Source organism: Nothobranchius furzeri, chromosome 7 (assembly GCF_043380555.1).
Source record: "Nothobranchius furzeri strain GRZ-AD chromosome 7, NfurGRZ-RIMD1, whole genome shotgun sequence".
NCBI classification, from domain to species: domain Eukaryota; kingdom Metazoa; phylum Chordata; class Actinopteri; order Cyprinodontiformes; family Nothobranchiidae; genus Nothobranchius; species Nothobranchius furzeri.
The window spans coordinates 49,284,800-49,298,060 of NC_091747.1; the positions used below are offsets into that span (position 1 = coordinate 49,284,800).

The window sequence follows — 13,261 nt, forward strand, 5'->3', positions numbered from 1 at the left end:
CTGTCTGCCTGCCTGTTTATTATTGATCTCTGCCTGCCTGACCACGGAACCTGTCTGCCTGTTTATTATTGATCTCTGCCTGCCTGACCATGGAACCGGCCTGTCTGTTTATTATTGATCTCTGCCTGCCTGACCACGGAGCCTGTCTGCCTGCCTGTTGCCCGACAGTCTGTCTGACCACGGAACCCGTCTATTGCCGCAGTTCCAGCCTGAATCTGAGCACTCAACTTCATTGGCATCCCTGACCGCTGAACACCACTGCTGTTTTCAGAAGGTCAGTTACTCTTTAGATTAAGACATCTGAATCATCTCCCTCGCTGACTGTTCTCTGTCTCCCAGGCCACGCCACCCGGAACTGACTCCAGCTGGTCCCGATCGCTTTAACAAGTCCTTAAATAAACTCTTTAAAACTTTCTCTATGTTTGGCTGTTGTTGAATCCGGCTGATCGTCACTAGGTCTGACTGTGACAGACAGTTTTGATTGTTTTACTAGAATAACCAGCAAAAGAAATGTTTACCTCTCATCCAAATGTTTACAATCGCTCAAACCTCCAACAGTATAGAAATGTTCGTTATGGAAAACTGCAGCAACAAGTTATCATAGGTACTTCAGTGTTGAGTCTTTTAGATCCAAACCATTTATAATGCTGGTTTAGTCCATATACTTGTCTCTGGGTTCCCTATTTAATGTATCCCTGTATATTCTACATCCTTTTGGGGATTTTAACATGTTGTTTAACCTTTTCTTTCCCCCCAAATCTGCTTTTCTGCCATTTGTTTTCATGGTTTGTTTACGCTCTTGAGGTAATCAGCATGGCTGCCACATCCCAGCATGCACTGTGTAATCATGTGTGATCACAAGCCCCATTTCCAATGGGTGCTACCATGTAGATAGAAAACACAACTTTTATCCTAAACCTAATCAACACCAAACAGAATTGAAGTGCTGCTAAAAAAATCTTTAACCCTCTCACTGTCCTAATGGGTGTGACCCCGTGAGGAAAGCTGACCATTGAGCAGGGTTGATGGTTTATCCCTTGGGTCCATGTGGCAGGGGTGAGGTGTGAGCACCAACTCATCCCTGTCACATAGACCTCAAGGGATAAACCATCAATCCTGCTCAATGGTCAACTTTCTTCGCGGGATCACCCTTAAAGTCAGTGGGAGGGTTGGAAGTAAAAATGAGGTTTTTTTCTATGAAATGAAACAAAACACAGTCATATCTAATGGCCCTGCCATTGGAAATGGATGTTTCCAAAAGTAAAAAAATGAATATCAAGATAAATGTAGACCTTTGGGGGCCTGAGCATATGGAATGATTCCGGAGAAGGGGAGTCTTTTTCTCTGTGACTGGTCTATAATAAAGGAAAAGCAGCATGTAAATATATAAATTACATAATTTGGGAATAAAAGACAGAGTGACAGTTGAAATACATGTCACGTATCAGAACTTAGGTGGAACAGAAATGTGTCTGCATGGGAATAACAGAAGCAAGATTCCCTCTGAAGCTGATGTTTTTGTGGGTTAGTATTGGGAAGGAATGCATGCGGAGAGGTGAAAAGAAGCGACATGAAGGTGACACACATGAATGAACGTTCATAGGTTGAAACATTTAGTGGAGACAAATGTCAGCTGACAAGTCGGGCATTGCAACTGTCTGAGGTCACGGTGGTTCAAGGTGACAGAGAGTGAAGGATGATAGAATACAAGTGGAGCGGAAAACCTTAATGCACTCTAGACCAACTATGAACAGAGGGAGGGTCACACTTCAATGGCAGACAAAGAAATTACAAAACACTCATATTCTCCTGTCTTTATTTTCCACTGAACTGTTGACTTTTGTCAAGAGTAGGGTTTATAGCAGCTGTCATCTTGCTATGGTGGGTCATTTTTGTATGTAAGGGTCCCTTTTCATAGACTTTGCTACAAACAAAAGTAATTAACCCAAATGTGAATGGCCTTTGCAAAGTCTAAAGGTTTTTGTGTGTGAAAGTTCTACATACATGCTTTTATTCAGATTGTATAGCTTTCCGTGTGATCTAGACAAGGTGCAGCCTTGGTATTTTTCCATAATGCAATGTAGTAACATGGTGTGATATTCTAGGGCATAGATGTATCTTGATCTGAGATAGTCATGCCAGGATGAGGAGTGTCTTGGGCATATAAAGTAGGATCGTCATGGGAACATGCTGAAGATGCAGGAGAGCATCCCAGAAATACAAAAGATTGCAGGGAAAAATCCTGTTTGAAAAGGACACTTAAGGATGTTTTCAAAAATTGACAATGGTCTAACAGATCAAGTGTAGCAGGTTGAAGGTGCCCTAAATAATGTCCTTTTGCAACATGTTTGAAAATCTGAAACTAAATGTTGTCTTTTCTTACCATTTCCCTGGCATTCCTACACAGAGCCATGTCTGGGTCGAGTTTCTCCAGAACAAAGTAGTTCCTTTCTTTCAGCTCATTCCTTAAGACGCTGCCCTTGATGAGGTATACATGTGCCATGAAAGGAATGTTCCACACACCCCTTGAGATAACAAAACAAAGATAAAGGGTCATTTTTTGTTGAGATTTTCCCTTCAAGAAGTCAATACTATCCTGTCAGGATTTAGGATTTCAGAATTATGAGAGACTGTTGAAGCACTGTGTGGTAAAAAGGAGAGTTTTTGTTTGATGTAATTTATCCTTTTGCATGCCAGACCATGGCTGTGTGATGCCGTGTGCTGGAAGTGTTAGTTCCAAACCAACATTCTGACCCAGTGCAAAATTATTTTCATGTACTCTCAGAAATGTCAAACTTGACTAGATTAACTTTCACACCCAATACTTTCTTGCAGTGCATGAAATTACTTCTCAAGTTGAATTGTGTGTTGGCTCGTCAAGTGTGCATTCTAGAATAAAACTTAAAATAAATGTCAAATATAATGTAATTTAATGGATGAGGACATTTTTAGGAAAATGAGACAAGAATACACACAGGTGAGAATCCTTGCCGGATCTGTTTGTGACTTACACTCGTTTTCTTTGCACAATGTCAACATAATCCTCAGAGCGTGCATAATAACCGTCCAGACTCAAGGCTCCCCAGAAGTTGGACCACAGCTTGCTGTGACGGGCGACGAGGGGACCAATTATTTTTCTGCAAGGAAGCAGGAGACAGGGTGGAAAGAGAGGGTGTTTCTGTCAGAGCAGATAAAACTCAGGGAAGTATCAAAGCCAGCTTAATGTTCTACTTCTCTTAGTGGTAAAACCATTGTACTGCTTCTGAAAAGACTGACCTCAAATTGGGACGAAGCAGTGCCAGGACAGTAACAGACCATGGTCATGCATAATGCAACCCAGATCTGTTCTGAATGCCAATAATTATGGGCTTTTTCCAAACAGCCAAATTCATTTTATTTATTTCAATTTTCATTCAATACAGTTTCCAACTAATATCTATTTAAAGAAGCAAAAAATAAAAATAAAATAAAATAAAAAAAACATAAACCTAAAATCATTTCAATATAAATCAAAGTCTGGGTTAGCATTCATGCAAATGAATGCACTATATGACTCTTGTAGACCACGTCTTGGGTTTCTCCCACGGAACCCCGTGCCAGCAGAGAATTCTCATGCTGCCTTTAAATATCCTAGAAAGTCACTTTGCCTTGCATGCCCCCGGTCATTTACAATTCCACTGCTAAAGCCACAGTGACATCCAGTTTATGGGAGTGTTCTTCCCAATCCTGAGCTGCAAAGAAGAATAAAAGGGTTTGCATGTTTGTTTTTTGTGTAATGCTAAGAGACATTTCAGGGTTAGTGCAACCATCTCTTTCAGCATTTCCATGCAGCTAGAAGTATTTTAAAACTTTAATTTACTCGGATTGTAAAGTTCCTGTGGTTTCTTCCCTCGAGGGATAAACTCAACGCTTCGATGATCAAGACAGCTACCGAGGCAGCTTGTTGAATCGACTTCAGTGTGGCTTTTGTTTCAGTCATTGTTAGCTTACCTGTTTTGCTCAATGAGGAGCTTCACTGTTTGTCGGTTGGTGAGCATGACGTCCGAATCTATGCTGAAGTAGTAGTCGCATGAGGCATCCTTACGACAAAGATCCCTGAAAATGAAAAACACATAAGTGACAAATTATAATGAATGTAAGAGAAATATGTGCATGTCTAAATTTATTAGCTTTGTGCAGCCACAACAACCTGGTGCTAAATGCAGTGGATGTACTTTCTCAGGCAGCTGAATAAATTCAACCTATCAGCACAGTCGATGAGGCAGTTGTACACCGCAATCATCGAGTCCATCCTCACCTCTTCAATCACTGTGTGGTACGTTGAAGCTACCACCAGGGACAAAAAGAAGCTGCAATGTGTTGTGCACTCTGCTGAGAAGGTCAATGGCTGCAAACTCCCCTCCATACAGGACCTGTACACCTCCAGGACATTGAGGCGTGCAGGTCAGATAACAGCTGAACCGTGTCACCCCGGACATAGTCTCTTTTTCACGTGTCTGAGCAGAGCCTCCCTGAACCGTCTACAGGTGGTTCAGAATGCCTGTGCTCGGCTTCTGACCAAGTCCTCCAAACACACCCACATCACCCCGCTTCTCCTCCAGCTTCACTGGCTGCCAGTCAACTTCAGGGTTCATTTCAAGATCCTGGTTCTGGTCTATAGGGCCCTACATGGACAAGCACCATCTTACATTGGTCATCTTCTTAGTCCCTACACCCCCAGCAGGTCCCTGAGGTCCAGTGATAAAAGCCTACTGGTTGTGCAGCACCAGGCTAAAGACCAAAGGTGACAGATCATTTGCTGCTGTGGCCCCCAGACTCTGGAACTCTCTCCACCTGATCAGTGGACTCAGTGGTCTCCTTTAAAAAGCAGCTGACGACTCACTTGTTCAAGCTGGCTTCTGTATGACCTTCTTCACCACTCTCTCTTTATTCTGCTCTCCCCACCTATTCCACCTTCTTCAGGATCCACTGATTTCCCTCTTTCCTATTCACTCTCTCTCTTTCTTAACATTTTTTCTTTAAAATCACAATTGCTTATTCTTGCTCATTTTAAAAATATTTTTAAACATTTTCGAAATGTTTTTTTATATTTTTACAATTTTTTTATATTTTTTGTTTTTGTTTTTGTGAAGCGCCTCGTGATTTTTATCTTGAGAGGTGCTATAGAAATGATATTTTCTTCTTCTTCTTCTTCTTTGACTTGCTCCCATCCGGCAGGAGGCTCAGATCCATTTGGACTAGAACTTCTCACCACAAGAACAGCTTCTTACCCTCTGCTGTCGGACTCATGAATGTCAGTCATAGAACTGCCCATTCCAGTTCCTTTGTTTCAGTCACATGACCCTAGTGTTGTGTTTGCCCCTGAACTGATCCGCTCTGACCAGTACCTACACTGGCTTGTATAAAGTAGCCGCTTCTCAGCGCCTTGGGCTTCCTGACAGGGTTGCGGAAGGCGCTTTATAAATAAAGCTTTGATTGATTGATTGAATTATTGCATCCCTGTATTATTATCATTTCATTGTGCTTATTTCTTAATTCTAATTTTTGCTTATTTACTTTTTCCTGCATCAAGTACCGCAGCAATTTCATAATGTTGTGATTCTTACACATATGGCAATAAAATATTTCTGATTCTGATTAACAAGACGCAAAATATAATTTTATGTCTAAACTTAAAATAACTTTTTTACCTTCAAAAAACATTTATAGGTTTTAAAATTGGCATTTACTTGTTATTTCAATAAATCTGCTGTGGTCTCTAGTATGTATGAATGCCTTGTGTGGTTTTCAGTGGGGAAAAATGTTCTGGTGCTCCAGTTTCAGGAAGTTTGTCAACAGAATGGGAGGCCCGAAATTATTTGAAGTCTTATGTAATTTATATTCATGATATGTGGACATCTTGTCTCTAATTGGCCAACAGAAATGCAACTCTTCCGCTGCTTCCGATCCACTCTTATTTCTTGGGTAAAAAAATCTATTCATCAAATCTTGTTTTTCTGCAATCATTCTTAAACAGAATGTTCACAAACCATTGTTTGCTTCTTATTTTTTGAAAATGATCAGCCACCCTGAGATTAACATGCATACTCCACATGAAAGCAGTCTTCTATCCCTATTTCCTGCATTAGCCACTGATAGAAAATAGTCGGACCAACACTTGGTTCAGAAAAGCCTGACATATTTACGTCACACTGTCACTAACATTCATGGACTCACCCATCTTGACTCACAGACGGAAGGCTGTTGTTGGTTTAGCATCAAAGAAACAGCAGAGAACTTCTTGGCTATTAGAAGCTAACTGTTAGCATTAGCTACTCCACCACACAGCAGAACTCCTTCAGGCTTGTACTATTTGTGGAGATAAAACAACAACGTTGCAGAGCAATTGGAGTGCATTCTAGAGTTGCATGGCTGTTAGTCAATCAGAGGTGAAATCTCTGAGTAACTGGAAATAAGAATCCAAATCCTGGAGTCTGCTGCCAATTTCTGCTCCGCTGTAAATAAATGTTAGCTAAGTTGTAACTTTCACAAGTTCTTGCTTTCACAAGTTAGAAGAAACCATTAATTAAAAGCTGTTTTTTGATGCAGACCATGCCTTTTTGAAAGGTCAAGATGGAAAACAAATTGTTGATTGGCTGGAGTTCAAGGCAGCTTTCTGGGTAAACCAGACAAGCCTTAACCCCCCCATCCTGTCCCCCTAACCCAGCATACTACTGGAAGACAAAGATAGTAGAGGTGACGAGGGAGGAGAGCGGTGGGAGTATTTGACACATCAAATCAGTGGAATGAAGAACTTATATACTCTGACTTGCATGATGGTGTTACTGGGAGTGGTGGATGGAGTTTTCCCCTTATATTTTATTACTTCACAATTCCACAAAAATACAAAAAGTACTGTGTGAGACTTCAGTCAGTCTAGCATGTGAGTGTAAATAACGAAGCAATAAGACTCACATCACTTTGTTAGTGAATCATATATATATATATATTTTTTTTTTGCACTTCGTCTTCTGCCTTTGTGATTTTCTTGGAACTGTGGTTCATATAGGACTGGTTTTGACAAAGAAAGAGTTTTTTTTTTTTTTTACTTTTAGGCTATTTTATTTTCACAGCTGTGGGTAGACATGCTTTTAGGGCATATTTTACAAATATTTGTTCATCTATACCAGGGGTGGGCATTCCTGGTCCTCGAGGGCTGCTATCCAGCCTGTTTTAGTTGCTTTCCTGCTCCAACACACGTGATTCCCGGATAAATCAGGTCCATGGTATAGGTTGTTAAGGACTGGATTAAAGTAATTTTTCTGATTAAGCCTCTTTTGATAGGATTGGCCATAGAAGAAAAGGTGAGTTCTACAGTAATCTAACAAAGCGTTGATGTGTGGGGCTGTCTAAGCCAAGGGAATGGAATTAGCTTCAGAACACAAACACAAATGTGGAATCTTAAAAAACCCAAACCCCAACCCCAACCCTAACCCTAACCATCCTCCAAGAGGAACACAATGGCTCAATCCCAATACTCGCACTTCCAAACTTGCACCCTTCAATTGTGCGATCCCAGGCAGGAGTGCGAGTGCGTAGGGTGTCCCGATTCTCAAGTGCAGAAGTTGATCATCCCCCTTTTGCACCCTTGATCCACACTTCACCCAAGTCCACATCAATGCAGACTTGGGTGAACTGTGAAAAGGCTTGAGTGCCTTTTCTGAAAATATGTATTTTCAAATGAAAGTCGTTCATTTTAGGACAATTAGTTGATGCTCGGAATGTTTTAGACAAAGCAGCAATGAATGTAAATGTATTTCAAATAACTGTTTTAAAGTTGTTAGTGAAGTATTATTTTTTGAAGTAGCACAACAAACCGCATCCTGACATGTAAAGTAGCCGGTAATGCAAGAATGAGTGCAATTGGTCACGACGTGATTGAAAGTATGCTAAGGCAACTTGCAGAAATCTTTGTAAAAAATGGTCAACACTGCAAATATTGCATATTTGTGTACACTTAAGGTAACTGTCAACAAATGCTCTTTAAATTTGTGAAATGCTCATGAATTTTTTTTTCATTACATCATACAAATATCCGACACTATAGCCACAAACTTTGTTTAAATCAATACTAATGTAATTAATGCAAACATCTGACCATGGCACAATGATTAGTCATCATCAGCTTCATAAATAACCGACTCATAACGAGCTCACATACATTCCCATGTTTCTTGCCTCTCCTTGACTCAGGTTTTCCTCTGGTCCCACAACCTTAAAACTGTTGAACACGTTCCTGTTCTCTTCCCAGAACCTCTGGATGTGCTTCTCGTGGTAAACCTCCTGAACAAGAAGCACACATTAATGGATCAAGATGAGTCATGCATCACAGAGATGTAAAAAAAAGCACCAAGAACAGCTGGATGCACTCACGTTGTTATGAACAAAAAGTTTCAGTTTATCTTTGGGATAATCCAGGGCGAGCAGTCGCTGGAAGAATTCAGGCAGAAATGGAGTTGGCTGCTCAATGAAAACTCCCACCAACACATTCGGATACTCCTGTTTAGATTAGAGGAAGGCAAATGATTTGTATTTCAAACATCTGGCCACAGAAATGCTGAATTTAACATAAATCATGATCATAATGATATTTACACTTCAGTTCTCCTAGAAATAAACTGTGAAGCTGCTACAGATGGTTTCACGTTAACTGGTTATTTACACACTGCCCTGCTAAATGTATTGAATCTACACTAAGTTACGCTTTTGTATTTCTCAGTTTAGGTGAACCAGTGCATCATTTGCTTTAAATGAAACCTGAGACACCATAAGACCTGCAGAGAAACGAACAGAAGGAGAAAACGTTCCCATGGCGCTCAGCTACAGCCCGCACACACCAGTCTGGACTCTTGATCCTCTTGACCAGTTCCCAGTGAAGGTCTGGGCTGGCGATGAAAAGCAATCCCAGCAGAACCATCTAATTTGCAAGTTCCGCAATGACTGCTTTTGGCTTGAAGGGAACCTTCATTTGTCTGCGTGTCTGCTGGCAGACAAATGAAGTGGTGAAGGTGGCACTAAAACATTAAAGTAAAGCTTTACAATGGCAGAAAGGAGAAACACCCATGTTTTCATTCGACGTGCCGACAAAACTACAACAGGTTGTGAAGTCGTCTATCTGGCACAGAACTTGTCTGCTAGTGGTGCGACACTTGGAGTGTCAAAAGTTCAGAGCTGAAGGGCACAAAGAGCCACATAGGGCTGCCTGTGAACTGAGTTCACCCCTGAAACAGTGTTTCCAGTGTTTCCACCCCTTCCAGAAGTCTCTTAAATAAACAGAAGCAACAATGTGGAATCGTACTTTCTCTGACTTGCCCTTTATGTTTTCTGCAAGAGGTCAAAGAGATAACTTTTCATCTAACTGAGTTTGTACTGAATCAGCTCATTAGAATGCTGGAGCAATTGGAACTTTCAATGAATTTTTAATATTGGTGTCTTAAAACTCAATATTCATGACTTGTGGAGACAGATGTGTTGCACTCTTTTTTCAGTTCCCAAAAAAAAGGGAAAGAAGTTTGGTGACATTCATAACAGCTGTAACTACACAGTCAGAGACATTTCCTAAAGCCTGCCAGTCTCGCCCGGCTTGCCTGACTTCAGCCTTGGCTCGAATGACAAATTTTCAGCACAACCACTATAACTCACTGTAGTGGGGAAAAAGCCATGCAGAGGAGCGCACCAAAAGGCAGGCTGGTCACCCCTTTAAATAAACCCTTCTGAAAACCTCAGAACCCATATCCTGTACCACAGCAATGCTTCCCTTTTCCTTGAGTGTTCTACCTCAGACTCATGCTTGTTAAAAAGGGCCTAAAAGGATGAACCTATAATTGCTGGAAAGGGAATGTGCAGCACCAATGGTCTTGGTTATCTCTGAAAAACAAGACTAACGTGGCTTCACTTCCACAGTCTAGACTGATAGAACAGAAAGTGATCCGTTCTTTCCAAGGTTCACAACAACTGAGGCTAAGGACAAACATTCCGCATTAGTCTGTTTTTAAAAAGAACAAGCATGGCAAGCAGATGGAAATATGATCATAAACAAAATGGACTTACTTGTAACTGAGACAGGTCCAGAAAATCATCATCGCAATGGCCACAGCCATGTTCATAGTTCCATGCGTTGGGCACATAGTTACCCAAGTAGTTCAAGTATATCTGTGAAGGGATGACATTTTAATTAAGTGAATGAATCCTTCATATGATTCACTTATAGGGGGGGCAATATACTGGTGCACCTTTTTCAGCAGTGACCCACATCACAAATTAGCTGTAAACAGCAGATTTTGGAGTCTTGTTTCCTGGTATTTACACACTGGATAACAGCAACATGACTCTACCACTGACTTGCAACTTGGATGTTTTACCTCCACCAATAGCACAAGCATGGAGGAGCTTCTGTCGTGTGGTGGAGTTGCTAATACTAATGGTTAGCTTTTACTAGTTGGGATGTTCTCTGCTGATTCCTGGACTCTAAACCAACAACAGCCTTCCCCATGCCGAGTCAAGACGGGTGAGTCCATGAACATTCAGAGACAGTATGCTGGTGAAGGTTCTCAGTCATCCAGGTCATGCTCCAAAAGGGTTCAAATGAAGGCAACTGGACTTCTTTGGTTTCTTGAAGACTTTTCGCTTCTCATCTGAGGAGTTTTGTAAATTCTAACTGGAATATGGGAGTCAAGCTTATAAGCTGTAGCTGTTTATTGTTATTTAACGAGCAGAAACTACTCTGAGTACCCCTCCTCTCTAGCCCCTGATGAGTCGTTAGCCTCTATTGAGAGGGAGTCGTGTTGATTAGATGCAGGAAGGTGTGGCCTAGACTGAAACTGCTTAGGAATGAGATTCAAAGCTGCATTGTAGGTACTGAAAAGGTGAAATCTAAGCCCCCCCCCCCCCCCCCCGCCGCCTCCCCCTCCCCTATTTAAAGTGGAGTTTTCATGTTTGACATTGATAGCTTATTTTACTCCTCTCTCAAACCATTTATCTTCTCTGTCCAGAATGTGTACTTTGTCATCTTCAAAGGTGTGTCCTTGTCCTTCAGGTGTAGGTGGACTGCAGAGTCTTGATCTGAAGAGGTGGCTCTCCTGTGTTGTGCCATGCACTTGTGTAATTGTTTAGTTTCCCCAATGTAAAGATCTGGACAGTCGTCACCACACTGGACTGCATAAACGACGCCACTAAGCTTCTGTTTGGGTGTTTTGTCTTTTGGATGGACCATTTTCAGTCTGAAGGTGTTGTTGGCTTTAAAGTTTACCGGGATGTTGTGTTTGGAGAAGATTCTTCTATGTTTCTCTGAGACTCCTGCCACATATGGGATGACGGTGCCTTTGCGCCTGTTGCCTTTTGTTTGCTGGTTGCTGCTATGGATGCTTTTCCAGACTTCTTTGTAGATTTCACAAAGGTCCAGTTAGGGCATCTGCAGTTTTGGAGAGTTTTCTTGATGTGTTTATCTTTCTTTTGTTTTCCTTCAGTCTTTGTGGGAATGTTCTCGGCTCGATGGTGTAAAGTCCTGATTACTGACATTTAGTGCTCCAGTGGGGGATGTGAGTCAAAATGCAAATACTGGTCTGTGTGAGTCAGTTTTCTGTAGACTTCAATGCTGAGACATCCATCTTCTTCAATTTGCACAGCACAGTCTAAGAAGTGCAGTTGGTTGTTGTGTGCATCTACCCTGGTGAACTTGATGTTCTTATCCACGGCATTAATGTGCTTGGTAAAGTTTTCTACTTCTATCGTGAGAATTTTGAACCATGTGTAGAAAGGCAGAGGTCCAGGAGGGTACAGATCTGGTCTGAAGTCAGTTTTGTCTTTTTTTTTTTTACCAGTTCTCCACAACACATCCCCACAGTGGACTTCATCACTGCCACAGAATCAGCAATAATGCTCACATGACCCCAAGATGGCAGCCCCGTGTCTGCATGTCAGAAAATAAACAAGACAGAGCTGGAAACGGAGAAAATACCTCTACTTTTTTGGTTGATGAGGCGTCGCCGCCACTGTCATTTCAAGGTTAAGAAAGTATGGGTACGGTGGCTGGAAAGAAGGGCCAGGCAAGGAGTTCATGCCAATCTACTCCAAGAGATGCAACTTGAAAACCCAGAATCCTTCCGACAGTACCGCCACCTGGATCTTGAATCATTCGAGAGGGTAGTGGAAACAGTGGGCCCATCGATCCGCAAGGTATTGTTTTGTTTATTTTTCTGACATGCAGACAGGGCAGGGGGCTGCATCTGAATACATCTTGAGCCCCCTTCAGACAGGCCATGAAAAACGGAAATGTTCCGGAATCTGTCCGTAAGACCTTTGTGTCTGAATACAAACATCCGGATAACGTGTTCCGGAATTTATCCGGACGAAGCCCCTAGTAACAGGTCCGGACTTGTTACGGACATGGTGGCTGCTTCAGACTGGTGAGGTAGAGTTCCGGACAAGGGGGAGGGGGAGGAGGAGGGGACCGGGGGACGCTGTGCACACCTAGATAGCCCGCTGCTGTAGCATGCGGCGAACCACGGCAGCTCGCCTCCTACGGTACCGTCTAGATGCGCCATGAAGTGCTTCACACCGCTTCAGTGATTCCTTTAACCATTGAGCTTCATCATCCAGGTCTCTTATGCGTCTTCGTGTGCGCAGAATTATGCTTAAGCGCCTCGTGATTTTTATCTTGAGAGGCGCTATGGAAATGATATTTTCTTCTTCTTCTTCTTCTTAACATGAGTCCGATTCTCCCCCCACCCCCCCGCCGCCGTCAGACATCTGGAACTTTTTCCTGCTGTGTGAACGCAGCCGAAAGAACAAGTTCCGGTACAAAAGTGGTGTGTCTGAAAACACAGTTCCGGTTAAAAACCGAATTGAATTGTCCACAAATGTTCCAGAATGTCTATCTGAAAAGGGCTTTGGAGTCATGTGAGTGAAGAACGTGCTTTGTTTGGCCACTAGAATATTTCAGCTTAGCTTGCAGGTCACGCAGTGCACACACAGAGTTTTTACCCCCCGTGAGGCGGAAAATATCAAACCGGTCAGATATTCACCTCAGCATCTCGTGAGGTGGAAAACAGTGAAAATCAGGCACACACAGAGAGGTAACTGCTGAGCAAACGGTCATTCGAGACCGTTTGCTCAGCAGTTTGCTCTCATGTGTGTCAGGCTTTATAAGCTTGACTCTCCCATATTCCAGTTAGAGTTAACAAAGCTCCTCGGATGAGAAGCGAAACATCTTTAACAAACCAAA

The 13,261-nt window shown here is 42.2% G+C and overlaps 1 protein-coding gene and 1 long non-coding RNA gene across 3 annotated transcripts in view; one reads left to right on the forward strand and one right to left on the reverse strand.

Annotated features, from left to right (window-relative positions):
• plod2 (procollagen-lysine, 2-oxoglutarate 5-dioxygenase 2) overlaps positions 1-13,261 on the reverse strand; it is a 54,826-nt gene that overhangs the window by 7,054 nt on the left and 34,511 nt on the right. Inside the window, exons 8-14 of one of the 2 annotated variants that reach the window (XM_015955102.3) lie at positions 10,090-10,191; positions 8,413-8,538; positions 8,201-8,322; positions 3,991-4,095; positions 3,012-3,137; positions 2,384-2,525; positions 1,293-1,355 (exon numbers count right to left, since the gene is read on the reverse strand). In XM_015955102.3, the coding sequence (XP_015810588.3) occupies positions 1,293-1,355; positions 2,384-2,525; positions 3,012-3,137; positions 3,991-4,095; positions 8,201-8,322; positions 8,413-8,538; positions 10,090-10,191 (786 nt within the window). The remainder of the gene's footprint in view (positions 1-1,292; positions 1,356-2,383; positions 2,526-3,011; positions 3,138-3,990; positions 4,096-8,200; positions 8,323-8,412; positions 8,539-10,089; positions 10,192-13,261) is intronic. The other variant, XM_015955104.3, reaches the window with a different exon arrangement.
• LOC107382800 (uncharacterized) lies at positions 186-415 on the forward strand. Its single transcript, XR_001572671.3, has 2 exons — positions 186-274; positions 340-415. It is a non-coding gene; the product is annotated as an uncharacterized lncRNA (long non-coding RNA).